Genomic DNA, 26952 nt, shown 5'->3' with positions numbered 1-26952 from the left:
TGGTGAATAGTGCCCTTATGAGTACGTGGGCCACGTGAGGGAGCGGATGCCTTTTTCCATTTCAGGTAGAATATATCCCTAGAAGTGGAATTGCTGGGATACGGTACTTCCATGGGTTACAGTACTTTGCCATTAGCATTTGGAGGAACCTGATTCTGATCTTAATGGGTTAATCTGAAGCCATGCTTCCTCGTGGGTTGATGCTGTGTGGCGCAGGGGTTGGGCACAGAACTCTGGGTTTGGATCTGACTTGAGCCAGCTACTTGCCGTGTGACTTCTGGTAAGTTACTTGTCCTCTCTGTCTCCGTCTCCCCACCTGCCAAGAGCAGGACAGCCTAAGGAGCGTGGAGGGAGATGGGCCTGCCAAGTGCTTGACTGTGCCAGGCTCTGAAGTGTGAATTAAGTGGGAGCTCTTAGAGCTTTTAGGGTTGAAACATGTTCTTGTCACAGCCCATCCCTGGCCACTCAGGTTCTGAGGGCCCCTGAAGGCTTTCAGTGCACTTGGGCTGCAAGCAGCAGAGCTACCACCCCCCATGGAGGGCTGGGTAGATGTGACACGTGGGAGGGGAACATGCCCAGCTAAAGAAGGTTCCTCAGTTGTACCCCAGAAAGCCTGAGCCCTTGATAAAGTTGTTAAAATAGCTGAGCTGGTTGGAATGCACCAGCCTGGCAGTGGGTGGGGCAGCAGGAGCCTGTAAGTGGCATTCTCGTGCACCAGGCAGTGAAGCCCCTGATCCTTCAAGAGGAGGGGGCTTTCCCCCACCGTACAGGTGAGAAAACAGGCCCTGAGAGGCTGGTGTAGGGACATTCAGCTTGGAGATGCATGGATGGTTCTTGAACCCCCTTTGCTTTTCCTGCAAGCTCATGTTGTGTTTCTGGTTTTGCAGCAGCGGGCATCACACCCTGCAAGGAGGTGGCAGGACCCAAGGGGGAGGGACCTGCCCTGGGAGCAGGGGTTTCAAAGCTCCTGGCAACTACAGGGGGCTGGACAGTGTGGGCAGGGACGTCGCTGGGTGGCGACAGTGTTAATAACCACATGTGGCGCTAGCCAGTCCTCAGGGCTCTGTGCAGGAGGTAGAAAGGTGCGCATTCTGGGTCCTGCCGCCACCCCAGGGCCTGGCCTGTGATGGTCTTGGCTCTGCCCTGGTTTAGGAGAGAGACCCACCACCCTCCTTTGTCCTTTGAACTTTTGTGTGTGATTTTTTTTCTTTTGAGACAGAGTCTCGCTCTGTCGCCTAGGGTGCAGTTGTGTGATCTTGGCTCACTGCAACCTCCACCTCCTGGGTTCAAGCGATTCTCCTGCCTCAGCCTCCCAAGTGGCTGGGATTCCGGGCGTTGTAGCACCACACCCGGCTGATTTTTATATTTTCAGTAGAGACGAGGTTTCAGTGTGTTGGGCTCGAACTCTTGACCTCAGGTCTTCCACCTGCCTCGGCCTCCCAAAGTGCTGGGATGACAGGTGTGAGCCACTGCACTGGGCCGTGAGTGACTTCTTTCCTGCCAACCAGGACTGAGAAATAGGAAGAAGTTACAAAGCTTCCAGAATAAGACTTAAGACGTGACTTGCAGTTCACAGTCGGGCTCTCCTGCGTTGTTGAATGGCTCATGCACAGCTGTGCTGGAAGGACTCACCGGTCCCTGGAGCATCCTGCCTGGTGTGTCTTAGTTGGGCCACGCTGCATGGTCTGTGCCAACCATGTGACTTATGGTGGGGTCTTGAGCCACGAGGTGTCAGCCGTGTCTACGTCACCAAACCCTAGCAAGACTGAGGACTGCATCCCTGGTTGGTGATGCTCTGTCTGTTGAAGCTGGGAGGGTTCAGTGCTGTCTGCGTGCCTTTACTGGCAGCCTGTGCCTGGCCCCTGCTCCGGGAGCCTCTTTCTTTGCTGGATTTTGTCTGTCATCCACCTTGACTTTGACAGTTGCGCCCAGTCCTCTGAGTGAATTACTGACCTGAGGGTGGGGGTGGTGCCCTCCGGGCTCCTGAATAGGCATGAGCCTATATGTCAAAGTACCGCATAGAGCGAACACCTCATTTTATGGTTCAGAAAACGGAGGCTGGGGGCACTTGCAGGGTTCCCAGGCCCCTGCTGTTGTCAACCAGGAACACACACACAGCACACAGCCCTTCCCAACCAGGGTTTATTTGGTGCCTGGGCCCAGTGGTGGTGGCCTGGCTAGGTTGGGCACTACAGGGTCATGACTCCTACCAGGTAGAAGAATGTCACTGAAGAGGGCAGGGCGTGGTGAGTGCGGGTCATGCGTGGCCGTCTGAGGGGTCGGGGAGAGGCCAGGACCAGGAGGTGGGGGTGCTGGCTCCAGGAAGCCGCCCCCTTCACCCACAACCTTGGACTTCACCAGGACCTGGCAGCACAGAGACTGCTCTGCCTTCTCGTGTGGGGGGCAGGGGAGGCCTCCTTCAAGTCACGGCAGGGAAACACCTTGTGGAGAATGGACTGAAAAGACAGCTTCTGCACCAGCTTCTAGAAAACAGGGGATGTCCTTCCCAAGCAGAAGGGGCCAGGGGTGGGCTCCTCCGCGGGCCTCTGGGAGGCTCTCAGTCCCGTCCCACCGTGCACCAAACAGCTAGGAGGAGAGAGACAGGTTAGAGTGAAGGAGTGCGAATGTGGGCAGCTGTGTAGCTGGTGGTGGCCGTCTTGAAGGGCAGGTGGGGAGATAGCATTTTGTCCTTATGTGACCCACGGGTGCTTGCTGGTCACCCAGGAGGAAACCACCTACCTGGGAAGGGAAATTCAGTGTGGCTGGAAGTAGGGGGCCGTGGAAGGGGTGCGCTGGTGTAAGCTGTGGCCAGCATACCTGGATGTGGGGTCACCTCAGGGTTGGCTCTGAGCCTGGAGCTCTCCTCTCCCCTAGAACCCTCTCTGCACACCTGCACTGGTGTCAGGGGCTTATAGTGGGCCCACAGCAAGCAGGCAAGTCCCTGGCAGATGGAGGGTGCCTTCTAGGCTTTTCCCTGGCTCTCCAATCAGGTGGCCACTGCGGTTCCAGGCCTTTGCCCCCTACCTGGCACCGAGATCCTGGAGAGGGCCTCAGGCTGGCTCAGTGTGTCCACCTTGACGTGCCGGAACGCCTTACACACGGGGCTTTGCAGGTGCCTGCGACCCAGGGACATGTGTTAGGGGCACCAGGAGTGAAGCTCTGCCCAAAATGGGGAGCTTATAGAGAAGCCCGGGGGGGGGGGGGGGGGGGTGTTTGGACTCCAAGCCTTTGTGGGAAGGTGCGGGGGTGTGCAGGGAGGCTGACTCTGGGGATCTCTGGGGCAGGCGGTGAGCTTCTCTTTTCCCTGTGAGCCTTACATGGGGCACGGGATCCCCCGACTCTGCACAGAGCCTCTACCTCCCGCTTTCCCCTAGGAGGAGGAGTGGGGCCGTCCTCCTCCTGGGACCGATGACAACACAGCAGCTGGAAAGAGTTTTAGTCCCTTGTTCTATGAGTCACTGAAGTACGGACAGGGAGGGGACACCCTCACTTCTCAGGACAGCCCCTGTTCCCACCGGGGGCCTGAGTCTGTCCACAAACCGTGTTTACCAGGGACGCAGGACCTGGGAGCATGAGCTACCCGCAGGCCCTGCTTCCTGCCTGTGAGGCTGGCACCGGAGAAATTAGTCTCTACCCGGAGTGGGGAACAACCTGTCCCAGATGTGCTCTGAACAGACGACAAAGGCCTAAAGCCCATCAGTGCTGATGCCACCCTACCCCATCGCCCTCCCTCCTAGCAGGCACTCAGCTGGAGGGGAGGTTAAATGCTGGAACAACTGATCACACGGGGACTGAGGTGCCTTCTAGGTCAGGCCCTCAACTCTACAGGGTGATAAAGAAGGCAGTGCAGTGGCCCACAGGGGTATTCCAAGAGGACAAGGGGCTCTACAGGGAAAGAGTGTGGTTGGGGGGGGTGTCTCTACCCCCCAGGAGATCCTGGCTCCAGGAAGACAGGCCCCCCCCACCTCCCTGTGTCCCCCTCACTTGCTATGGGGACCCAGTGTCTCACCTCTTCCATGCCTCCTCCGTCTCCCAGAACTCATAGATGACAAAGGTGAAGCCATCTGACAGCCTCACGGCAGTGATGCTGCAACAGGAGACAGGCGGGGAGGCTGGGGCTCAACCATGACCACTGTAGGCCTATAACCCACCACTATGCACAACAGCCGCCTTCAACCTTTCTTCCTGTCTTGTCCTCCATCGAGACTCGACAGGGTGCCCCCACCACCTGGAAGAAGGCCTGGTTTCTTATAGTGGCCAATAGCTATTTGTTAAATAGAATCAATGACATGTAGTTTTTCTTTTGAGACAGGGTCTCACACTGTTGCCCAGGCTGGAGTGCAGTGGCACAATCACTGCGGCCTCCCCAGTAGCTGGGACTATAGGTGTGCACCACTGGGCCTGGCTAATTCAAAAAATGTCCTAGGAGAGATGGGGTCTTGCTATGGTCCCCACGCTGGTCTTGAACTCCTGGGCTCAGGCAGTCCTCTCGCCTTGGCTTACCCGAACTGCTGGGATTGCAAACTTCAGCCACTGTGCCTAGCTGAAATGTCATGTTAAAATGTTCACATTTATTTAAACAAAACCAGGTGGCTGAGTGTGATGGTTCACATAATCCCAGAACTTTTGGAAGTCTTGAGGGGTCAAGGCAGGTGGATTACTTTGAGGCCAGGAATTCAAGACCAGCCTAGCCCAAATGGCAAAACCTGGTCTCTTAAAAAAAAGTTGCTGGGCCTGGTGACACATGCCTGTAATCCCAGCTATGCAGGAGGCTGAGGCTTGAGACTCACTTGAACCTGGTGGGTAGAGGTTGCAGTGAGCTGAGCTTCCACCACTACACTCCTGTCAGGCAAACAAAGCAAGATTTGGTCTCAAAAACAAAAATACATATATCTATAACCCTATCTTTAAATTATCAAAGCATCTTCATCCTAATTGTCATCTTATTTAATCCTTACAACAACCCCACTGCACTGTACCTGACGGAAAGGAGGCTGAGGGAGAGGGGGTTCACCAAGGAAGGGGCTGCAAGCAAGTCTCCCTTCACTCTGTGGGACCCAGGGGACAGCACTCACCTCATTTTAAAGGCGCAGATAGTCTATGCCGCTCTGGGCTCCTCTCTGCAAGTGCACTACAATGAGGAAGCCCCAAGTGACCATAAAGGGGGCCAAGAGCAGGGGATGAGGGGCAACAGTGCTCAGCCTGGAGGGAGGGGGCCAGGCTGGATTCCACTGCGGTGCAGCTTCAGGTACACCGTGCCTGGCAAGTGCAGGCTCACCTGGCTCTCCAAGCTGGCCGTCTCCGATTCAACAAACAGCCCTGTCCTCTACTGAGGCTCTGAAACCAGAGCCTCTATGTCCACCTTGCCTCCTCTCCACAGCCTATTGGGATGGCCCTACTTCACTCTGGGGCCTCCCACTTTTCTTTTCATGTAATTCATGTCATGGAGAAAAGATCAAGTCTGGCCCCTGCTCCTGTAGAGTCTGTCCTGCTGGATGGGCGTGGGTCCTGCCCCCCACCCTGGCTACTTCCTCAAGCATGGCCCCTTGTGGCCACTCCGGGTCTCCGCAACAGCCGCACTCCTGCCCAGGCTGCTGTCACTCAGGCCTCAGTGCACGGGGGCCCAGGAAGACCCCTCCTGAAGACCCTGTGCCGGACCTGGCCTGCCTGGTTCACAGCCGTGCCCCCAGGCAATGTGGTGAATGAATGTGTGCCCTGGGGATGGAAGAAAGCCCTAGAAAGGGAGGGAGTTGGGCAGAGCCTTGGCGGAGGAACAGCTAGGCCTCATGCTCTTCGGGGACCACTACCAGCAAGAACAAATGGCTGTTGTTTTCTGTAGACCCCCTCCACTGTGGCCATGGCCTGGCTTTACCAAGGAGCTACATCCTCCTGGGGGGATGAACAGGACTTTGAGGGTGAGGCCCCTTGTCCTGCCCTAGACATCTCAGCACAGACCCGTGGGGAGGGAGAGAGTGGCAGCTACATTTCCATCTCAGCACATCCGTGGGGAGGGAGGGGCGGCTACATTTCTTGGGCATTTCCCTTCAGCCTCACAGACTCTCCTTTCCTCTCAGTTGCTGGCTGAGCACACCTGGCACAGCCAGAGCCCTTCACACTTGAGATTCACACACTTGATTGTATATGAATCGTGATCACCCCAGCAAGAAGTCCTGTCGGTGGCCTTCCCCCCTTTACAGATGAATGAGCTGAGAACAGGGAGATGAAGGCACATGCCACGTTTGCATGGCTGGGAGGAGACCTGCACCCAGCTATGTGTCTGTCTCCCGGGGATGCGATTTGTACTCAGGGGTAAGCCTAGTCCCACCCTGTTCATCCACGGCCAGGCTGAGCTCCCTGCCACGGTCCCTCCCACGCATGCTTCCGCAGCTCACTCACTGGAAGCAGCTCCCCGCTCCAGCGGTCCCCCGCAGATACGGGCGCAGGGAGTCCAGAAACTCGCTGAGGTGCTCGGGGCACACGGCCATCTCCTGTCGGACCAGCTGCAGGTGCTGCCAGGGCCACAGCAGGAGTCAGTGGCGGGGGGGCTCCAGCCCCGGCCTTCTCCCTAAAGACTCCATCCGGCCTCCATGACCTCCCTTCCTGGTTCAAAATAAAATAAACCTCCCCGACTTTTCATTCTTACCTATGAATGTATAAGAATGGACTAAAAATGGGCTAAGAAAGGACTAGAACCTCGAGCCCAGTGCACAAATGGGGAAAACAGATGAGTTGTTTACCAAGTCCCCACCCCTGTCCACAGCTGCCTGCAAGGCCTCCAGGGCCCAGAGAGACAGCACATCCACTGACAAGAAAAACTTAGTTGATGGCCTTAGCATTTTCACATCACGGTCTGGCTGCCACTTTGCTCTAGGACAAACTTTGTGGATCAAAGTCCAGGAGCCTCTGGGCCAGGTATGGTGGCTCACATCTGTAATCTCAGTACTTTCGGAGGCCGAGGCGGGCGGATCACAAGGTCAGGAGTTCGAGACTAGCCTGGCCAACATGGTGAAACCTCGTCTCTACTGAAAATACAAAAAATTAGTCGGGCATGGTGGCAGGCACCTGTAATCCCAGTTACTCAGGAGGCTGAGGCAGGAGAATCGCTTGAACCCAGCAGGTGGAGGTTGCAGTGAGCTGAGATCGCACCACTGCACTCCAGCCTGGGCCATAACATGAGACTCAGTCTCAAAAAAAAAAAAAAATCCAGTGAGCCTCAAGAAATACCCCCGGAGTCAATGGGGTGGCTCCTGGGCCAGGGCAGGGGCTGGGGGCCAAGTACTGGGGCCACATCTCCCCTCATGGTGGTCCCAGGCAGGGAGAGGGGGGTCAGGGGCATTGAGCCACTTAGATCTTGGCAGTCCTGGTGTGGGCAGGGATGTGGTCCCAGGACAGAGGTGGGAAGGGGACTCACCGTGTTGGTGCCATCTTCGTCTGAGAGGCGCTGCTGCAGGTCGAACCACAGTGCCTGAAACAATCCAGCACGCAGTGCTGCTAGACCCAGAGCCCCACTCCGTCCCAGGTGCCAGGAGCTCTGGGATCCCTGGGGCTGTTGGGAGCTCCCAGGGGCAGGGCCCTGTTGCACAGGGCTGGAAGACCAACCCTAGGAAGTGGCAGAGACTCCCTCTGGCCCTGGCATCTGGGGGCAATGGGAGGCAGAGAGGCCCAGCTGATCCACTGCAGAGGGTATAAGGGGGGCCCAGAACATGTTGCTGGGGCAAGGATGGCTTGGGAGAGGTAGCACTGGGGACTCCAGAGGCCTGAGTCCAAGATGCTGGGGTTTGCCGTGATGATGAGCAACAGCCCTTAGATTCCCTATAACTTACAATTTACCCCAGTCATAACCCCCAGCACCTCAGGGATCTCATGGGGTGACCTGTTCTCTCTGGCCTTCCCCAGGCTCTGAGCTAGATGATTTACAAATACACATTCACTCTTCCAGACTCCCCAGGGTACGTGCTACCCCATTGTAAGTTTCAGTCTCCAGGAACCACATCTACTCTGTTCACCCACGCCTGGTACCTACACAGGGCCAAGCCCTGACAGATGATCCCCAGTCACTCTGTCACGGCAGACAACCCCGGCTCTGAAGGCACAAAAGCAGGGTAAGTGTCAGAGCGTGGGTCTGAGCCCAGCGTCTCTACCTGATGCTGACGCACAGGATCCTGCTGCTGCTTCCTTTAGCTTGGGCAGCCCACTAACCACCACCTCTGTGGCTGTCTCCGTCCACCCTCCATGAGGACAGACCGTCTGTGGGACTCACACAGGGCGCAGGTAAAGAACTACCGGTTAATAAGGAAAACAGCAGCAGGTGGATGAGTCTGTGCAGTCACCACCGAGAGGTTCTAAATGTCTGAGCAAGGGGCCCTGCAGTAGCTGATCGTGGCACGTGTACTGCCTTCTCCGGGGCACACAGCATGAACACGCCTTGGTAAGTGATGAAGGTGTACCTGGGAGGAACAAGTCTGTTTCCACAGCTTTACAAGCATACGTGAGGGGTCCTGCAGGGCTGGGGCTGGAAGAGCCATAGGAGGATGAGGAGACGCACTATGGCCGCCATATCTGCCCCATTCTTCTCCCAGCCAGCTGCCCCTAGGGCCTCCATCCTTGGCAGCTCAGGTTGGCCGGTGAAGGGCAGGGCCTAAAGCCAGGCCCGGATTGGCCCCTGCTGACCGCCCGGGCCAATTAGAGACTGGGGAGGAGGACCCGGTCCCACCCCGTCTCCAGGACGCCCAGGTACTCCGTGGTTAGCAGCCAGCCTGGTTGTTAGGGCGACGGGGCTCTAAAAATAAGCTTCAAAGAGTCTCCCTCCCGAGGCGCCCGCTGAGTTGTTATGACAACCGGGCCACGGGGTCCCCTCCGAGCCGCTCCCGCAGCCGACTTCAACAACGGGGTACCTCCACCTCAGCCTCATCCCTGCAGGAGGAAGTGTCAGCTTGCTCCCTGGGACTTCGTTCCACGTCAGCCTCCGCCTCTCTCCGTGTGGGGGGCCCCTTGTTCCTGCCCCCACGAATTCCTCAGAACCCCCAAACTAAAAGTAGCAATACCTTTTACAAAGGGTGTAAAAAAAAAATACCGAAAAGTAGGAGAAACATAAAACCACCTCAGTCCCAGGGTTCTGGGAGCTCAGTTACTTTGGCTTCTGTGGGTAGACGGGTGTGGTGTGCACATGTGGACAGGTTTGGGTAACAGAATGCCTCATAATAATTACTAACATCGCTCCTGTTAAATGCAAACTATGGCACCGGGCCCTGTGCTGAACCACTGAGACATCACTTTGGTTCCTCCTACTGACACCCCTATGAGGGAGGGGTCCCATTCTCCAGGGTATTTTCTGGATCATCAGAGGAGGAATCTAAGCCTCAGAGAGGACAAGTCCCTGGCCCAGGGCCACACAGCGATGAAGCGGCACAACCAGAATTCTGATACCTCAGCCCATCTGTCTGTAGGCCCTAAGACAAACTTTTCTCTCCACCAAATGGTCATATCGTGAGCACCCTATCCCGAGTCATGAAACATTCTCTGAAAGTATTTTCTGTAGGGGCTGTGCCATTTTCTATCACCTGTGGATGTCCCATATCACACTTAATACATTTGCTACTGCTGGTCACTTCCTTCCTTGTTTTGAATCTCTCCCGAATCATCACGTCTCTCTCTCGTCCTGGGGCTGCCTCTTGGCCAGTACCTGCTCCAGCCATTTCAGAGCAAAGTCTCCTTGAAGCTAGGGCCTTGCAACACGGGACCCTGCTGATCACCCTCTGCTCCTGGAGCTGCTCCTGCCGGCCCACGTGACCCTCCAACACTCCCTTTCCCAGGAACCCCTCCTTGGGCCTGAACACACGCATCCCCTGGGTTTCATCCTTAGCTTCGTCCTCAGCACCCACACCCCACCTGAGGCATGTCTTTTCCACGGTTCCCTGGCCCCTCTGCAGCCCAGACTTTTGTCCTGAACTCCAGACCTAACTGCACTCCCTCAGGGGTTGGAAGGAACAGAGGCGGGGGTCACGCCAGGGCTTACTTTGCTCTCCAGCCTCCCAATCAGCTCTGCCAAGCGGCTGATCTGGGCTTCCAGACCCTCTTCCTTTGCATCCTCAGTGGCTGCGGAAGACAAAGAGACACACACACTTCAGTGGTGAGCAGGGCGAGGGCTTCAGGGGGAAGCTGGAAACACCCAGCCCCTCCAGGGGCGTCAGACTTGCCCCTCCTCTCCCCAGTCCCCGTCAGAGGACTCTCAGAACTCCTAGGGACCTCCAGCCGCGACCCCCACCAGGGCCCCGGTTTCTCTCACCAGATGGAAGGCTCCTGCCTTGTTCCATGGCCATGAGCTTGTGGTTGGGGGCCGAGGCGGGAGTGGGGCTTCCATACCAGGTCTGTGCCACACTGTGGCTGGGTTTGCTGTGGTTCTGTCTGCAGTTTGAATGGGAAAACACACAGACTATGATGGCGGCTTCAGGGCCCTGACCACTTCTAGCAGCTTCAATGGGCATTTATTAAGCACTGACAGTGGGCTCACACGTGCACAGAACTTGCATCGTGGCGTTTGTTTTGACAGAGGAGGACATGAGGTTCGTAAAGCAGATGACTCAGCCAGGGCCACGCAGCTAGCTGGGCGGAGCTGGGATTTGAATTCAGCTCTATTCCAGGACCCCACGGCCCAGGCCTTTTCCCCAAGAGGTTCAGTTCCAGGGGGAGACTGAGCCAGGCGCCCACCCCACCCTAACAGCTCAAAGCTTTCGGGCACCTGTAGAGCCCAAGCTGTGGCGTGACCAAGTCCCCCTCCCTCCCTCCCTCATAAGCCAATTTAATGTCTGCTGCCCTCTGGGGTGGTGGACCTGGTTTCAAGACTCTCCTCCAACACATACACATAAAAGCCAGACCTAAAGAGACACTGACAGTGGGGATGTAACACGACAAAGACTGTCATCCTGACCTGGGCCTGGCCCCATCTCCCGGCCCTGAACACCCCTACTCCTGTGCATACTGATGTGCACACACCCCTGTGTGCCCTGACAGGCGCAGCTAGCCAGAGACAGACACACACACACACTGCTCACCTTGTATTGTGCCCAGCACATAGTAGGGACTCAAAAAACGCTCAGTGAATGACCAAATCCTCCCGTGCAAAAGGATGCTGAAAAGCTCCCAGCAGACATACAGAAACACAGACACTCCCCTCAAAAGACACTCCCCTCAAAAGACACACACAATGCCCTGTGCACGGCCCCCACACCCCCTTGGTGTCTGTGCACCACGGTCTTGGTGCATTGTGGAATTTGACTCTTGTGAACCTTGCGCACTCAGCCAGGCTCTCCCCCATGCCGAGGGAGCAAACTCGACTCCCACCTTGGGAGGGGAGAGGCTGGCAGAGTCTGTGGTGTCAATCATGGCTTCTCTATAAACCAGCAGGAAAGTAAATGTGTCCCTCAGACCATGACGGGCTGCTCAGGGCTCCTGGGCAGTGGGGTCTGAGCCAGTAGCCTGTGCTAGGGGTGACATCCTGGGAGACTGTCCCGGGGCTGGGAAACAGGACAGTCCTCAGGGACGCACAGCCTAGAGCCAAACTAGCTGAGATTTGGGGAAGTTCGAGGGAGGCACGTGTGGAACAGAGGCATCACGACAAGCTGCCCCTCCGACAACATCCCCAACTAAGGTCCCACCGTGGGGGCAGGTGGACGTAACTGCTGACACGTGATGGAACTGGCCCAGTGCGGGAAGTCAGCTCTGAAAACCGTGCAACAATACAATCTGTTCTGTGGCTGGATAGAAACAGCAAGTTTTCATCAAGATAGGAACATGAAAACCAAGGAAATCTAAGTGTCAGCTTTCATAGTGATGGCTGCTAATTCGAGGGAACCCAAGAATCACAAGACTGATCACACATGCTGAGTTCTGGCCTCCGGTCCCAGGGATTCTGGCCAGTGGGTATGGCCAGGAGCCCGGGAATCTGTGTTTTAATTTTCCCAGGTCATTCAGCAGGAAATGCTCAGAGCAAACTCATCTGGAAACAGTATGTCAGAGCGACCTTCACAATCGTTATCTGATCAGGACCAGCTCTTCACCCACGAAGAAACACACAATCAAACTTCTGTCCCCCAGCAAACCAACTTCCTGGTCCTCACATGCCTCTGCCTGGGAAATTCAAGGCTCAATCGAGCTTGGGTGCCGACACCTGGCTGTTGCCCTCATCTGTTTGCATTTTCTCTTTTTCTTCTCTGTGCCAAGCACATGAGCTGTTCTGGGAAGAACTGGGCAAAGAGAGGTTTGTCTCAACTCAGAACAGCAAATGGAGGTGGGGGTGTGCTCGTGGTCCCCAGGGAGCTGGGACTGCTGAGCCAAGAGAATGCTGCTTCTCTCTAAATACCAGGTCACAGCCCTAACACAGCATCTACCACCTAGGAGGGGACCCTAGATGCAGTCCCATGGTTCCAAGCATACAAACAAGGCCTAACACAAGACCAAATATTGTGAGAAAACCACCCGCTTTCACGTCTCTTTCACTCCTCCTGAGAAAGTCTCAACTTGCTACTACTGTCTTCAACACCTCTCTCTGATTTCCCAGTCTCTGTTTTTAACAGAGAGGTAGCAAGCCTCAGGATTCAAGCTGGATGGTAAGCAATGATGGGTGCTTATTTTTACAGTTACTTCACTTATGGCATGTGGTGCTGAGAGTGCAGTTACAACCATATGCCATTTCCTAAACTGATCTCTAATTTTCAAAAGTGGGCTGGGGTGCAGTGGCTCCTGCCTGTAATCCCAGCCCTTTGGGAGGCTGAGACAGCAGGATTGCTGAGACCAGGAGTTTGAGAACAGTCTGGCCAACATGGCAAGACCCCACCTCTACAAAAAGTAAAATAAAAAAATAGCTGGGTGTGGTGGGAATACGTGTCTGTAGCCCCAGCTCCTTGGGAGGCTGAGGTGCTCCGGAGAATTGCTTGAACCTGAGCTGGAGATTGCAGTGAGCCACAATGGTGCCACTGTACTCCAGCCTGGGGGACACAGTGAGATCCTGTGTTGAAAAATAAAATAAGGCCGGGCTCCATGGCTCAAGCCTGCAATCCCAGCACTTGGAGGCTGAGGTGGGTGGATCACCTGGGGTCAGGAGTTCAAGACCAGCCTGACCAACACGGTGAAACCCCATCTCTACTAAGAATACAAAAATTAACTGGGCGTGTGATGGCGGGCACCTGTAATCCCAGCTACTAGGGAGGCTGAGGCAGGAGAATTGCTTGAACCTGGCAGGCAGAGGCTGCAGTGAGCTGAGATCACGCCACTGCACTCCAGCCTGGGTGACAGAGCAATACTCAGTCTCAAAGAAAAGAAAAAAGAAAAGAAAAGAAAGAGAAAGAGAAAAAAAGACAGAAAGAAAGAGAAAGAAAAAGAAAGAAAGAAAAAGAAAGAAAGAAAGAAAAGAAAAGAAAAGAAAGAGAGAGAGAGAGAGAAAATAGACTGGGTGCGGTGGCTCACGCCTGTCATCCCAGCACTTTGGGAGGCTGAGGCAGGTGGATCATGTGAGGCCAGGAGTTCAAGAGCAGACTGGCCAACATGACAAACCCCGTCTCTACTAAAAATACAAAAATCAGCCAGGCATGGTGTTGCACACCTGCAGTCCCAGCTACTCAGGAGGCTGAGACATGAGAATTGCTTGAACCCCGGGAGGGAGAGGTTGTAGTGAGCCAAGATCACGCCACTGCACTCCTGGGCGACAGAGCAAGACTCTGTCTAAAATTTAAAAAAATTAAAAATAAAATGTGACCCAAACAACAGAATAGTTCTGCATAAACAGTAAGTAGTATCTGGATGCGGCAAAACAAACTAGAGTCTGGGAAATGGTGTCTTCACTGTATTAATAAATACGTGCACCAGGCATTCTCCTGAGCATTTCCTATCTCATTCAGTCCTTGCAATGGCTGAGGTTTCAGGTATATAATTGTGCCTACATTACACAGTGGAGCACTGAAGGCAGAGAGAGCTGTGGCAACTTACCCAAGGTCACCCAGCTCTTAGGTACACAGACACCCCCACCAAGCAGCAGGTGGGCACGTGCGTGCGCACAGCATACCCCCATGGGACCCTGCAGGGCCTCAGAGACTCACCGGAGCTGGCTGGTCTGTTCCTCGATGGCCTCCACTGCACTCTCCACTGAGCTCAGCAGTGACTGGATCTGATTGGCCGTCTCCTTCAGGAGGAAGCGGGTCACAAACTGGTCCACATTGCTCCCGCCCTCGTAAACCTGTAGCAGGAAGGGAAGGGGCACTGAGGGGAAACGGGTGCGAGGGAAGTTTGAAGTGGGGTCTAGCACAGGAGTGGAGGAAAGCTGGTGCTGGTGAATTTGCTTTGCAAAGGGAAGGGAGGACCCCATGGCCTCCTGGGGGCCAGTCTTAGAGGCTGTAGCGTGTCCAGTGCAGAGGCTAGAGGTTTAGAGACCAAATTTGAACCCTGGCTTCACCACTTACTAGCTCTGTGACCTCCCCGAGTATAATGGGGTCACTGAAGTATCTATCTTACAAGGTTCTAGTAAAGATTAAATGGCGACATGTGTATAAAATGCTCTGCACAGGGCCTGCCACACAGCAAAGACTCAATCAACAGTAGGTGCTACAGTAAAGATGACGGTGATGGTGGCAGTGATAGCGACTGTTGGTTTTGTTGTTGCTGTGACAAGGATAATCATCAGGCAAGAAGAATCCACAACCTTTCCTCCCTACTTCCTCCTCCAAAGAGGATTCCTAGGGCTTCTGGATCTCCAGGCTGCTGCTAAGGAAAACGACAAAACGGAATCAAAAGCAGCTCAAGGGAGGAAAGTGCCCAGGACTTAGTAATCAAAAGGAGGCGGCCAGCGAGGAGCCTGGGGGGAATCAGAGAGGGAGTCTTAGCAGATGCTGCGACCGGGGGAACTCTGGGGAAAAGACGAAAAAGAGAATTTTCTCCAAGTTTTGCTCTGTGGTGTGGAACAGAATTTCCACCTCTGTCCCGAGACTCTGCAAGGACATTTCTCAAGCGTTTGGATCCAGTGGAGATGCTTTGGACCGCAGAAGGGAGAAGGCTCTGCTTATCCACGTCGCTCAAGGACAAGATGATGAAAATGATGCTGTGTTGGGGGATCCTGGGTCTCCCAAACCCTGACCTGCTCTCCTGGCCTCCTCTGCCAAGACCCCGCCTTCCCAAGCCACCTGCCCCAGGCACCTTGGAATTCTGCCCAGTCCCTGGCAAGGCAAGGAAAAACACAGCTCTCAAAGAAAGCAAATTAAACCATCCATCACTCAGACTGGGAATTAATTAGCAATAATTGCACAATGGGAAACACGGCTGAGACAGACTGAGAAACAGAGGAGGAGGAGGGGCACGCAAGACAGCTAAGGCATGGTCGAGGTGGACAACCCCCCCGAGCTGACGGCTGCACCAGGGCCTGCTGGGGACAGACCCTGAGAGAGGACATGGCCAAAAGTACGTCAGGTTCTTACAGCCTGGCAGGTTCCGGCAGCCTGATACATGGCAATGACCGAAACCACACGTGATCCAGCGATCAGCAGACTCCAGACACGCGAATAGCCAAAAATGGACATAAAGGCATAGCTTGGTAAAATATTTAAACAGGCTGGGCGCGGTGGCTCAAGCCTGTAATCCCAGCACTTTGGGAGGCCGAGACGGGCGGATCACGAGGTCAGGAGATCGAGACCATCCTGGCTAACACGGTGAAACCCCGTCTCTACTAAAAAAAATACAAAAAACTAGCCGGGCGAGGTGGCGGGCGCCTGTAGGTCCAGCTACTCAGGAGGCTGAGCCGGGAGAATGGTGTAAACCCGGGAGGCGGAGCTTGCAGTGAGCTGAGATCCCGCCACTGCACTCCAGCCTGGGCGACAGAGCGAGACTCCGTCTCAAAAAAAAAAAAATTTAAACACAAAGAAAAAGCCTGCTAGAAGTGATCAAGCAGAAAAATGGGCTGAAGTGTGTGTTAAAAGCACCCGGACCAATGACGGAAGATGTGGTCAGGGATCAGTGTTACCAGTTAGCTGAATTCCAAAGAAGACAAGTTATTTTCCAGTGAGTAAAAAAATGAAGGTTTTCGTGATTTTTCTTCCACCACAGTTGAAAAGCAGCCTACATTCCCCAATGTAAAGATACAATCCCAGATTTGACACGGGAGTACAGGTGCCTATTTGTTACATGGGTATATTACATCATGGTGAGGGGACTGAGCTGCCTCAGACAAGAGACCAGATCCACAAGCTCCATAGGGAAAGTCCAGATGGAGACATTCTGCATCCAGTGGACAAGTTACTCACTGGTAGAACAACTGGGAGATCTCCAGAAACCTGCAAATTTCTGAAATTTTACTAGATGAGCACCTTTTCTGCAAACAGTGCTTAAGAATTTGTCCTAAGTCACCTGAGCTTCAATGAGAGAAAGTTCTTCATATGGGGAAGTCGTGAGAAGAAGTAACAGCAATCACTCAAATTAAACATTCAGGTTACAGAAGTTAGGAAATAAAAACATTAACCACTAATGGTTTAATTTCAACTATATTGGATTCGGTCAATAAAGTATAGGGAAAAAAAGCCTAAAATCTTAAAAATTATTTTTATTCCCAAAGGGAAGAGAAAGTGTTTATTAGCTAAGTATAAAAATAGGATTAAGAATGTTAATAATGTATTTTTGTAAAGTGAAACCAGGAATTGTACATTCCAAATCATAATCCATGATATAAACAGGGCAGAGCACCAAAAGGTAAAACGTAAAAGACAAGAAGAAAGCATAAAAAAAGGGAAGAATAAAACATAACAGTCAGACCAAATAAAACAATCATAATGAAAAAGGCAGACCGAATTCCCTTATGTAAAGACACAGTCCTAGATCTGATTAAACAAGGTCCATCAGAAGCACACCTAAACCAAAACAGCACAAAGGACTTATAAAGAAAAGCCTGTGTAAAGATTCAGTAACCAACTGTGATTGAATGAACTGGATAAGGTACAATATCACTATCAAGTTAGAATTTAAATGAGAAAGTATTGCCCAAGAAAGGTAGGAATATAATGATAACAGGCATAAGTTATAACAAGGACATGCCATTATTAAATCTTCATGTACTGACACAGGATATAGCTATGGGGACTTCAATGCTTATAGGTATCTAATCAAACCATTTTGTTATATGTCAAGTGCCATGAACTGCTCAGATTTTTTAACTCAGTAATTTCCCAACTCTGATAAATTATCCTCAAGAAATAGTGCAAAATATGGACAACTGTGTATCCCACAAGGTATTCATAATAGCAAAAACTTGGAAATAATCTAATATACCTAACAGAAGAAGAAAAATAAGTACATTAAAATATTTAAAATGATGCTTTTGAACAGTTTTAATAACATGGGGAAAATGTTAAAATATTAGGTAAAAGAGCAGGAAATATATTTTTGTACACAGATTATAAGTTTAAGAAATACACATAAAAAATGCTAAAGGTAATAAACTAAAATGTTACCAGTGGTGAGGGATAGTGGGAATTAGAAGCAATTTGAATTTTTCTTTATACTTTACTCCCTAAATTTTGCATATCAACTACGTACCATTTATATATAACAAAAATACTGTAACAAGTCTATATGCATCAAACAACATGGCTAAAAATACAGAAAAGAAAACCATCAGAAACACAAAGATTTAATGACAAAACACAATTTAGTATGAGAAATCAGCTAACCCCGTCCCACAGGACAGAAACATTAGATAATGATAAATATGGATGCAAAGGGCACTGTTAGAAAGAACAGTGAAAGTCTTTGAAATGGGCAAAAACAACTCTTGGGTTTCTTGTTTTTCTAAGTTCACTATTTTTTCTAATTTATCTAAGTTGTTCCTTATTCAGGAGCTACTTTGTTTTGTTTCCCAAAACTGATTTATTTGAAAGATGGATTTGAGAACTTGTTAAAGGAGGGAAGCAGAGGACAGAAAGTTGGGTTTTATGTTTTATTAGTTTTATTTCAGATTCAGAGGGTACATGTGCCTGTTTGTTACATGGGTACGTCATGGTGTGGGTGGAGTTTCTAGTGTACCCATCACCCACATATTGAACATTGTACCTACGACGTAATGTTTCAACCCTCACCCCACTCCTGCCCTCCCTGGAGCAACTTTTACAACTCTGTGGACACAGACCATTTATAATAATTCAAAGAGTTCTCTTCCAGCTGGGCGTGGTGGCTTATGCCTGTAATCCCAGCATTTTGAGAGGCCAAGGTGGGAGAGGATTGCTTGAGCCCAGGACTTTGAGACTAGTCTAAGCAACATAGGGAAACCCTGTCGCTACCAAAAAAAAAAAAAAAAAAAAAAAAGAAAAGAAAAAAATTAGCTGGGAGTGGTGGTGCCCACCTGTGGTCCCAGCTACCTGGAAGGCTGAGGTGGGAGGATCGCTTGGGTCTGGGAGGTTGAGGCTGCAGCAAGTAATGATTGTGCCACCGTACTCCAGCCTGGGCAACACAAGACCACATCTTAAAAAAATATATATATTCTTTTCCACAGAAATGGCCAGGAATTTTGTCTGGCACTCTCCACAGGGCAATTGGTTGTTGCCCTGGGATAGTGACCAGTCATGCATTTATTCACCAATTGATTTCGGAATTGCTATTTACCTAATGTATTAGTGCACAAGTTCTTTCAATTCTCCTTTGAGCCAGTTCCAACATCTTACTGATTCTCACATTGAGTTTAAAAATATCTTCGGACCGGGCGCAGTGTCTCACGCCTGTAATCCCAGCACTTTGGGAGGCCGAGGCAGGTGGAACACCTGAGGTCAGGAGTTCGAGACCAGCCTGGCCAACAGGGTGAAAACCTGTCTCTACTAAAAACGCAAAAATTAGCCGGGCATGGTGGTGCATGCCTGTAATCCCAGCTACTCGGGAGGCTGAGGTGCGAGAATCACTTGAACCCGGGAAGCAGAGGTTGCACTGAGCTGAGATCACGCCATTGTACTCTGGCCTGGTCAACGAGAGAGAAACTCCGTTTCAAAAAAAAAAAAAGAAAAGAAGAAAGAAAAAATATTTGATGTGTGCATTTTAATACTTGCAGAAGAGACATAATTTTACCTTTAAAAAATTGTCTCTTAGCAGCACATATTTCATAACAAAGAAAGGATAGCTATTTTCAAATCTGATAATTCTGCAAGCACAATCCACACCATCTCAAGCATTCATGAGATAGTTATAAAAACAAACACAAATGTAATGGAAAAATCTCAGTACATTTAAAAAATAGAGTAGAAACCTCACTGGTCATTCAGTTTTATCTTAACACAATGAACTGAAAAATAAATGAGAACATAACAGGCTGCTGAAAGAATAGAGAGGGTGAAAACACTACACATTAACATCTGTGATTACTATGGGAACATCAAAAGTAATTTTTTTTTTTTTTTTTGAGACGGAGATTCACTCTTGTTGCCCAGGCTGCAGTGCAGTGGTGCAGTCTTGGCTCACTGCAACCTCCACCTGCCAGGTTCAAGCGATTCTCCTGCCTCAGCCTCCCGAGTAGCTGGGATTACAGGCTCCTGCCACTACGCCCAGCTAATTTTTGTATTTTTAGTAGAGACGAGGTTTCACCATGTTGGCCAGGATGGTCTTGATCTCCTGACCTCGTGATCCACCTGCCTCGGCCTCCCAAACTGCTGGGATTACAAGTGTGAGCCACCGTGCCCGGCCATTATTTATTTATTTATTTGAGACAGAGATTTGTTCTTGTTGTCCAGGCTGGAGTGCGATGGCATGGTCTCCACTCACTGCAACCTCCACCTCCCGGGTTCAACTGATTCTCCTGCCTCAGGCTCCTAAGTAGCTGGTATTACAGGCGCCTGCCACCACACCCGGCTAATTTTTGTATTTTTAGTAGAGACGGGGTTTCACCATGTTGGCCAGGCTGGTCTCGAACTCCTGACCTCAGGTGATCTGCCCGTCCTGGCCTCCCAAAGTGCTGAGATAACAGGCGTGAGCCACTGCACCCAGCCCCCGTCAAAAGTAAATGTTTAAAATTTCAAACATTATTAAAAAAAAGTAAGCATTCCATTTCACATATGAAAAAGAACAGCAAAAACAACAAACCTAAAGTTTTCAGAGGGAGGAAATAATAATGATAGGAACTATAAATAAATGAGAAAACATGTCATGAAATTTAAATAAATGTGCCAGGAGCTTGATATTTCAAACAGCTAATTAAAACAGGCAAAACTGTCAAATAGAAGGTTTTAAAATGTAGAAAAATAGGAGACACTTAAGATGTGAGCTATAGCAGCAAATTTTATTTTTTTATTTTTGTTTTGAGAGACAGGGTTTCTCTTGTCACCCAGGCTGGGGTACAGTGGCATGCTGTGCGTCACTGTAGCCTCGACCTCCCAGGCTCCAGAGATCCTCCCACCTCAGCCTCCCCAGTAGGTGGGAACTACAGGCGCATGCCACCATGCTTGGCTACTTTTGTTTTGTTTCGTTTTGTTTTTGGTAGAAACGAGGTCCCACTATGTTGCCCAGGGTGGTCTTGAACTTCTGGGCTCAAGTGATCCTCCTGCCTCAGCCTCCCAAAGTGCTGGAATAACAGGCGTGAGCCACCATGAGGGGCAGCAGATCTTTTATTGAACTTAATCTGCATTAAGTGGCTGCTTGTGTCAAACCATGTTTCAGATTTTTAAAAATAGTCGTAAAAACAGTCCATGTAGGACTGATTGTAAAAACAACTATGCCCAGGGCAGTTTTGTTTAAAAATATACTACAATGGACAAGTGAAAAAGTTGACTAAAAGTAGGGATGACATTAAAATAACTATGAAAATAATCCCCTCCCTTGTTTAACACCAAGACCCAAGAGTTACGGGTAAGTTCTATTTTTATGTAGAAAAATGATTCTATGTTAGAGAAGCTGATTCATACACAGAATACATTCAAAACCACCTCACAAAATCATTCCCAAGCTATCATCCAATCTCCATTCCCAATGGAGACAGAGATAAAATTCTTGGCTCATGACAAGGACTCAGTAATGTGATAAAAGAATAATGTACCAATTAGGGCTTATCACAGGGAGCTAAGGATTGTTCAATATGAAACAATCTAAAACTAGCATCCACCCCATCAATGGCTTAGGGGAAAAAAGTCATATGATCATTTAAAAATACGAAAAGGCATTTGAAAACATTCACTACCACCCTCCTAAGACAAAATGGAACCAAGGGAATGCAAAAATATTTCTCCAACATGCTGATGAGGATTCTAAAGTAAGACCTGGTATTAATATGATAATCAGCAGAGAAGTACTAGAGATGCACTCGAAAATCAGGAGCCAAACAAGCGTGCCCGGCCAGTCCCCACCACGGTGTTTTAGAACATGCGGGGAAATGCCACAAGATAGACAGGGAAGCAAGAGGGGCACGTGCTAGAATGCAGAGACAATGGCACTCTTAATAACTGAGGCTACAGCTTGATGAAAGCAAACAGCACATACGAGAAAAGCATTCACAACAACAACCGACAAGCTGCACTTCTACAAACAAAAACCAGTGAGGAACCACGCAAGCACAAGAAATGCCAATCACATCACACCTAGAATCCCAGCACTGTGGGAGGCCGAGGCAGCGGATCCCCTGAGGTCAGGAGTTCGAGACCAGTCTGGTCAACATGGTGAAACCCCATTTCTACTAAAACTACAAAAATTACCCAGGAGTGGTGGTGGGCACCTGTAGTCCCAGCTACTCAGGAGGCTAAGGCAGGAGAATCACTCAAACCCAGGAGGCACAGGATGCAGTGAGCTGACATTGCATCACTGCACTCCAGCCTGGGCAACAGAGTGAGACTCTGTCTCAGAAAAAGAAAAAGGAAAAAAAAAATGCCAATCACGGATGCAACAACTTATCACCACGACTGCCAAAAAATCCACCAAAGACCACCCCTGACATCATACGCGTATGATTTCCGAGAGCAAGATCTCTAAAACCGGTCTAACTTGTATCAGTAGACACTGATGGAGAACTCTGTGTTCCTGAAAAGTCTGACTAAAGACCAAGACGCAACCATGGATGTTATGAATGCCTCACAGCATGGCTAGGACATGGGCCTTTCTAAGGTGAGAAAACCCAGGCTCAAGGAGGTGATTTCCATTTCCCAGGGTCACCCGTGAGCATATGGTGACCTCACACAGCCTGTTTGGAGCACAGCGGGGGTTGCCACCCTTGTCTGGGTGACTCAGAAGCCTGGGATCTTTCCATGCTACCTTCTAAATCCACCGCCTATACCTTGATACTTTGGGATATCAAACGATATTCTACAACGATTAATAATTGGAGGGAGCAGGTCTTACATGGTATTAAAATATACTCTAAAATGGCAAGACTCAAAACAGCATGATACTGGGACAGAAATGGAAATGTGGAATCGTGGAGGTTCAGAATGAGCCCTGGCTATTTTTAGATATATAGCAAAACAGAGACTCTCTAATACATGGCAGGCAGTAACTGAGAAGCATGGGAAAATCACACAAAATGGGTTTTAACGTCTGGCTGAGCACACAGTAGGAACCTATTGATACAAACCAGCAGGTGCCTTTGCTCTGTGCTCTGTCCTGTATGCTCAGAAGCCTTACTTTGCTCAATCTCTGAAGGATTTCATACTTCATAAAGTGGATATCTCCATTTCACAGATGGAGAAACTGAGGCTCAGAAAGGGAAATGACCAGCTCAGATCCTCCAGCCAGGTCTGGCTGGTTTTATCAGCTAAGTTCCCTGGCGTCAACTGGCAGACAGGGCTGGGCTTTTCTGGGCTCCCAAAACTCACGGTGACGGTGGCTGCTGCCTCGAGCACCTGTGTGTCCCTCATCCTTGCATGCTCCCAGTTCCCTCACCGTGGGCCTTGACTGGTGTGCCCAATGGCTACCCTCTGCTCCTGGTTGACTGACTCTCCAGTTGCCTCCTGGGTGTGCCTGGAGTGTCATGCTGCACTCCCATGCCTCCTGTCAGGCCCCTGACTCAGTTTCCCCTCTCATCTCAGCCAGCAGCCATGGCTGTCTGGCTGTGACTCTGTTGAGTTCACCTTTGTGAGCCTCTGTTTCCATAGCTGTGAGATGGGGAGATGATAGTAACCATTCATAGGGTTGCTGTGAGATTAAACCAGGTGCTGAGCATTGAGAACCTGATATGGGGCCAGGTTCAGATGCACGAACCACCCCCACCGCCAACCCCGCCCCCGCCCCCGCCCCCAGTTTTGTAAGCCTGACCTAGAGAGTACGACACCTGTCTGTGAACCCCTTAAGGGCACAGGGTGATTGCAGCCACCTTTTCTAAGACCCCAGCCCAGGATCAGACCTGACTCCAGGAAAATGCCTCCTGCTCCCAACCAGAGCCACTCACGATGCCATTCCATTCTCTTCCCAGTTTATCTCAGCTGCTTGGAAGAGGCCCAGGCAAAGCCCAGCCCTGAGATAGGCCTCTCTGGCGCCTGTCTTCAAAAATCCAGGCATCCTTAGGCAAGGGTGGAGCTGAAGCAGCACTGGAGCCCTGGAACCCCGGGGCCACTTACACCCACTGACCTTCTTGGTATAGCCCATGGCCTTCAGGACAGAGTGATTCAAAGTCTCCAGGGAGGCCAGGACATCCTCATAGTCACCCATGTGGTCCACAAAGTAATCTGGGGAAGGAAAAGCAAAGGTCAGGGGTCACAGGTCCTGCCCCTCCCACTCAGCACTCCTGCCCCTCCCACCTGCGCTAGCCCCAGCCTCCCTGCCTCAGGACCTTCTCCTCCAGCCCCATCCCGGCACCCCCATCTTGGTCCCAGAATAGCCAGGCACCTACCACACAGCTCCTTGGTGTCTACGTGGCTGCAGAGACAGACAGAGACAGAGAGGGGGTTAGCAGGCCTGACCCTGCACAGCCTGCGAAAACACACATCCCGCCTGCTCTTTGCAGCCTGTGTGCTGGCCCCACAAGCCCCGCCTTATAGATGAGTGTGCAGCAGGTAGGTGACACCCCCACCCCTGAAGGCCCATGTCTGTCTGACCCCTGACACCACCCACCCTTCTTCTGTTTTCTCTGAGTCTGCTGACCCCATCATGAATAAATGACACCAAGGGTAGGGCCAAGCCAGGGGCCGGGAAAGGGGTAAAGGGACAGAGGATGGGGACCCGTTACTGTGACGGGCTGTCCACAAAGCTCTCACCTGACCCACTGACCCGCCCCCAGGCGACCCTGCCTGCTGGGTCCTGGAGTCCTTGGGGGTGTGGCAGAGCCCTTCTTGTTCTGGTCCCAGCCCCTGGGTCCCACATCCCCATTCCTGCAGCCTGGAGAAGGCTCGTGTCCTTTCTTGGGGGAGCGGGCTGAACATGAGACTATCCCCATGGCAGTGGAGGAGCATACACCAGCCCCAAGATCAGGGCTGCAGTGCTGGCAACCATGGTGGTTCTGCAGCTTAGGAGCAGATTTGATAAGCTGGGGCCCTCTGGGACTGGCTAGAGATGGTCTGGATAAGGAGCAACTGCCAAGTCAATGTGCAAGGGACCCAGTACAGTGGTGGCCCTTTCTGGGACCAGGTCCCTCCTCGTGCTCAGAGGAGCCCAGGCTCAGCAAGGCGCATCTAGACAGAAGGCTTCTGTGGCCCAGTGAATCTGCACTCAGAGGCTTTGCATGCTCTGTCAGGAGGTGCCTCCAACCTCCATCTCATATTCAGAGTTCTGGCAAGTCCTGCAGAAAGCGACCCTGTCATTCTGCTTTAATTCGTGTTTCACAAATCTTTTTGTTTGTACACTCTTTTGGGCACAAAGTCTATTTAGCATCCCAAGGAGCTAATGTTTGTGGCTTACACCTTAGGGAATGTTGAGGAGATTAATCCTGAAAGTCTTTCAGAGCTTTGACCTTCCATAACCACGAGTCCTCCCTGCACCCCCACCCACCCACACACACTCTCACAATTCGACTCTCAAACCAGTGCCTCCTTCTCCCTCCACCTCCACCTCCTCCTGTACCCTGCTGGCCCTAACACAAAAGGCCCTGAAAGAGAAGGTCTAAATCAATGGGCACCTGCCTGGCCCCTTCAAAGCACCCCAGGAAGCTGCAGTAACAGCTCAGAAATCTCCATCTGGCTCCAGAGAGTTCTCCATTCTGCAGTCTGCAGCCTGAAGCCATTTCTTTAAAGTGGCCTTTCCCAGAGGATGGTGTATGCTCCACTTACCACATCCTGGTGCCCAGCCAGTGCCCCCCAGGACACCCTCAGCCCCAGCCTCTGGTCCAAGCCACCATTGTGCTCTGCCCCTTGCACACTGGTTTTGTGGTAGCTTCTTGTCCAGACCATCTCTAGCCAGTCTCAGAGAATCTCAACTTACCAAATGTGCCCTAAGCAGCCCTCCGGACACTTGGGTCCTCATCATGCAAGTAATCCTGAGAAAGGAGACCAGGTGGGGCTCTGATCCCTCCTGAAGGTGGGGTTGAGGAGAGGGCTCAGCCCTCATCCTGTCTGGGGAACCCCAAGGGCAAGATTGGAGGTGACGTTGGGAAGGATCAAGTGTAAGTCTGAGTAGAATCTGCATTTCCCACTTGATTTAGAGATAGGGTGGAGCCAGAGTTTTTGACTGATTCTGAGATGCAGGTTAGGGTTATGACTGGGTTGGAGAACAGGTTTAATACAGTATAATGGTAGATGTAGTGTTGAGTTAGGATTCATGTTTGCTTTAACACAGGAGTCAGTGTTAGGGTGAGGTTCAACCTCACAGTTAATGTTGGGACTAGGAGGATGCACAGGCATTGGGGCTACGGTCAGAACCGGCTGCTGGCTGAAGATGGCAGAAAGATGAAGTCATTGCCAACTTCCCATTTTCAGAATCCCATGTCCACTGCAAAACCAGGAGTCTCTCCTTAGTTGGCCATGTGCACCCAGAAGAGACACACTTGCGATAGTAGCCAATGCAATACGAATCTGCACACGCCCCAGTCACCCCAGGCGGTGAAGAGCTGACTTCCGGATTAGCAAATTTGGGGATTTTCAGTTCTCCTGCCCCTTACGGGGGACTAGGAATGGAGACTAGATGAAAAGACGCCACTACCATGGCCCACACATGCCCCCACTCTGCCAACCAGGACTGAAGCTCACTTGGTGTTGTCAGAATCAATAGTGTGAAAGAGATCCTCGAGTTCTTTCTCACTGAGGACACCATCTGCAAAGAAGAGCTGGAATTCCTCCAAGGACAGCTTCCCATCATCTGCAAGGAAGGAAGCAGGGAAAAGAGCTGGTGTCTGCAGAGATAAGGCTGGTGGGGCCAGTGCATGCATGGCCCCCAAATCCAGGCAATGCCCTGACTGACAGAGGAACTCCAGCTCGGATAATCCCTGCCCTCCCAGTTAACTCCCAAACTAAAAGACAAATTCCATTTTAGATAATCCCTACCCACCCAGCTAATTCCCACACTAACCAGTAAACTCCAGTACACAGAGAATCACTGCCTCATCCAGCTAATTCCCAGACCAATGCCTGTTTACAGATAATCCTCAAACCAACAATAATGCAATAGCTAGCTTTCTTGGGCTCACCATGCACTCAACAGTTGCCATGTATTCAACAAATACAGAGTACCTGCCCCTGCCAGGGAATTTTCTCTCATTAATTTACATGGCCACCTGGAGGCAGGTGCTATTTAAGATAACTCAGTGTGAGCAACTTGTCCCACGTAACACCATCGGTATGAAGTGGATCCAAAGCCCAGCAGCTGGATGAGCCACCACTCCATAGCTTCCAAATGCCAAGTGGTGTCCCCACATCCCCATCCCCAATCCCAGCCCCTAGGCCTTGACTCTCTCAGCACTGTTCTTAGAGTACAGAACAACCCTTTCTTCTCTGCCCCATCTATGTGGCAAACTTCAAGTCCTTCCCTGAGGCAGCATGAGATGCCTGCCAATGGCTGGCATGAGGTTCTCACTGTTACCTCCTCTCCCAGGCCACAGAT

The 26952-nt window shown here is 51.3% G+C and overlaps 1 protein-coding gene across 2 annotated transcripts; it reads right to left on the bottom strand.

Moving 5' to 3' along the window:
* Positions 1-2128: 2128 nt before the first annotated feature.
* LOC111552573 (N-terminal EF-hand calcium-binding protein 2) lies at positions 2129-26206 on the bottom strand. Of its 2 annotated transcripts, XM_026453618.1 has the most exons (11): positions 26103-26206; positions 23816-23841; positions 23554-23651; positions 14091-14227; positions 10286-10404; positions 10016-10095; positions 7412-7465; positions 6397-6509; positions 4010-4087; positions 3025-3116; positions 2129-2586 (listed from the first exon to the last, which is right to left on the bottom strand). In XM_026453618.1, the coding sequence occupies exons 3-11, from the start codon at positions 23632-23634 to the stop codon at positions 2558-2560; spliced, it is 783 nt and encodes a 260-aa protein (XP_026309403.1). In that variant the 5' UTR covers positions 23635-23651; positions 23816-23841; positions 26103-26206; the 3' UTR covers positions 2129-2557. The 2 variants fall into 2 exon arrangements, with proteins under 2 accessions (XP_026309403.1, XP_026309404.1); XM_026453619.1 differs by lacking the exon at positions 23816-23841 and having other exon boundaries at positions 26103-26181.
* Between the last annotated feature and the right edge of the window lie 746 nt (positions 26207-26952).

The sequence above is a fragment of the Piliocolobus tephrosceles genome, unplaced genomic scaffold (genome assembly GCF_002776525.5).
Source record: "Piliocolobus tephrosceles isolate RC106 unplaced genomic scaffold, ASM277652v3 unscaffolded_44819, whole genome shotgun sequence".
Classification (NCBI taxonomy): Eukaryota; Metazoa; Chordata; class Mammalia; order Primates; family Cercopithecidae; genus Piliocolobus; species Piliocolobus tephrosceles.
Note: the sequence above shows the minus strand (reverse complement) of the source record. Positions and strands in the feature narration are given on the sequence as shown.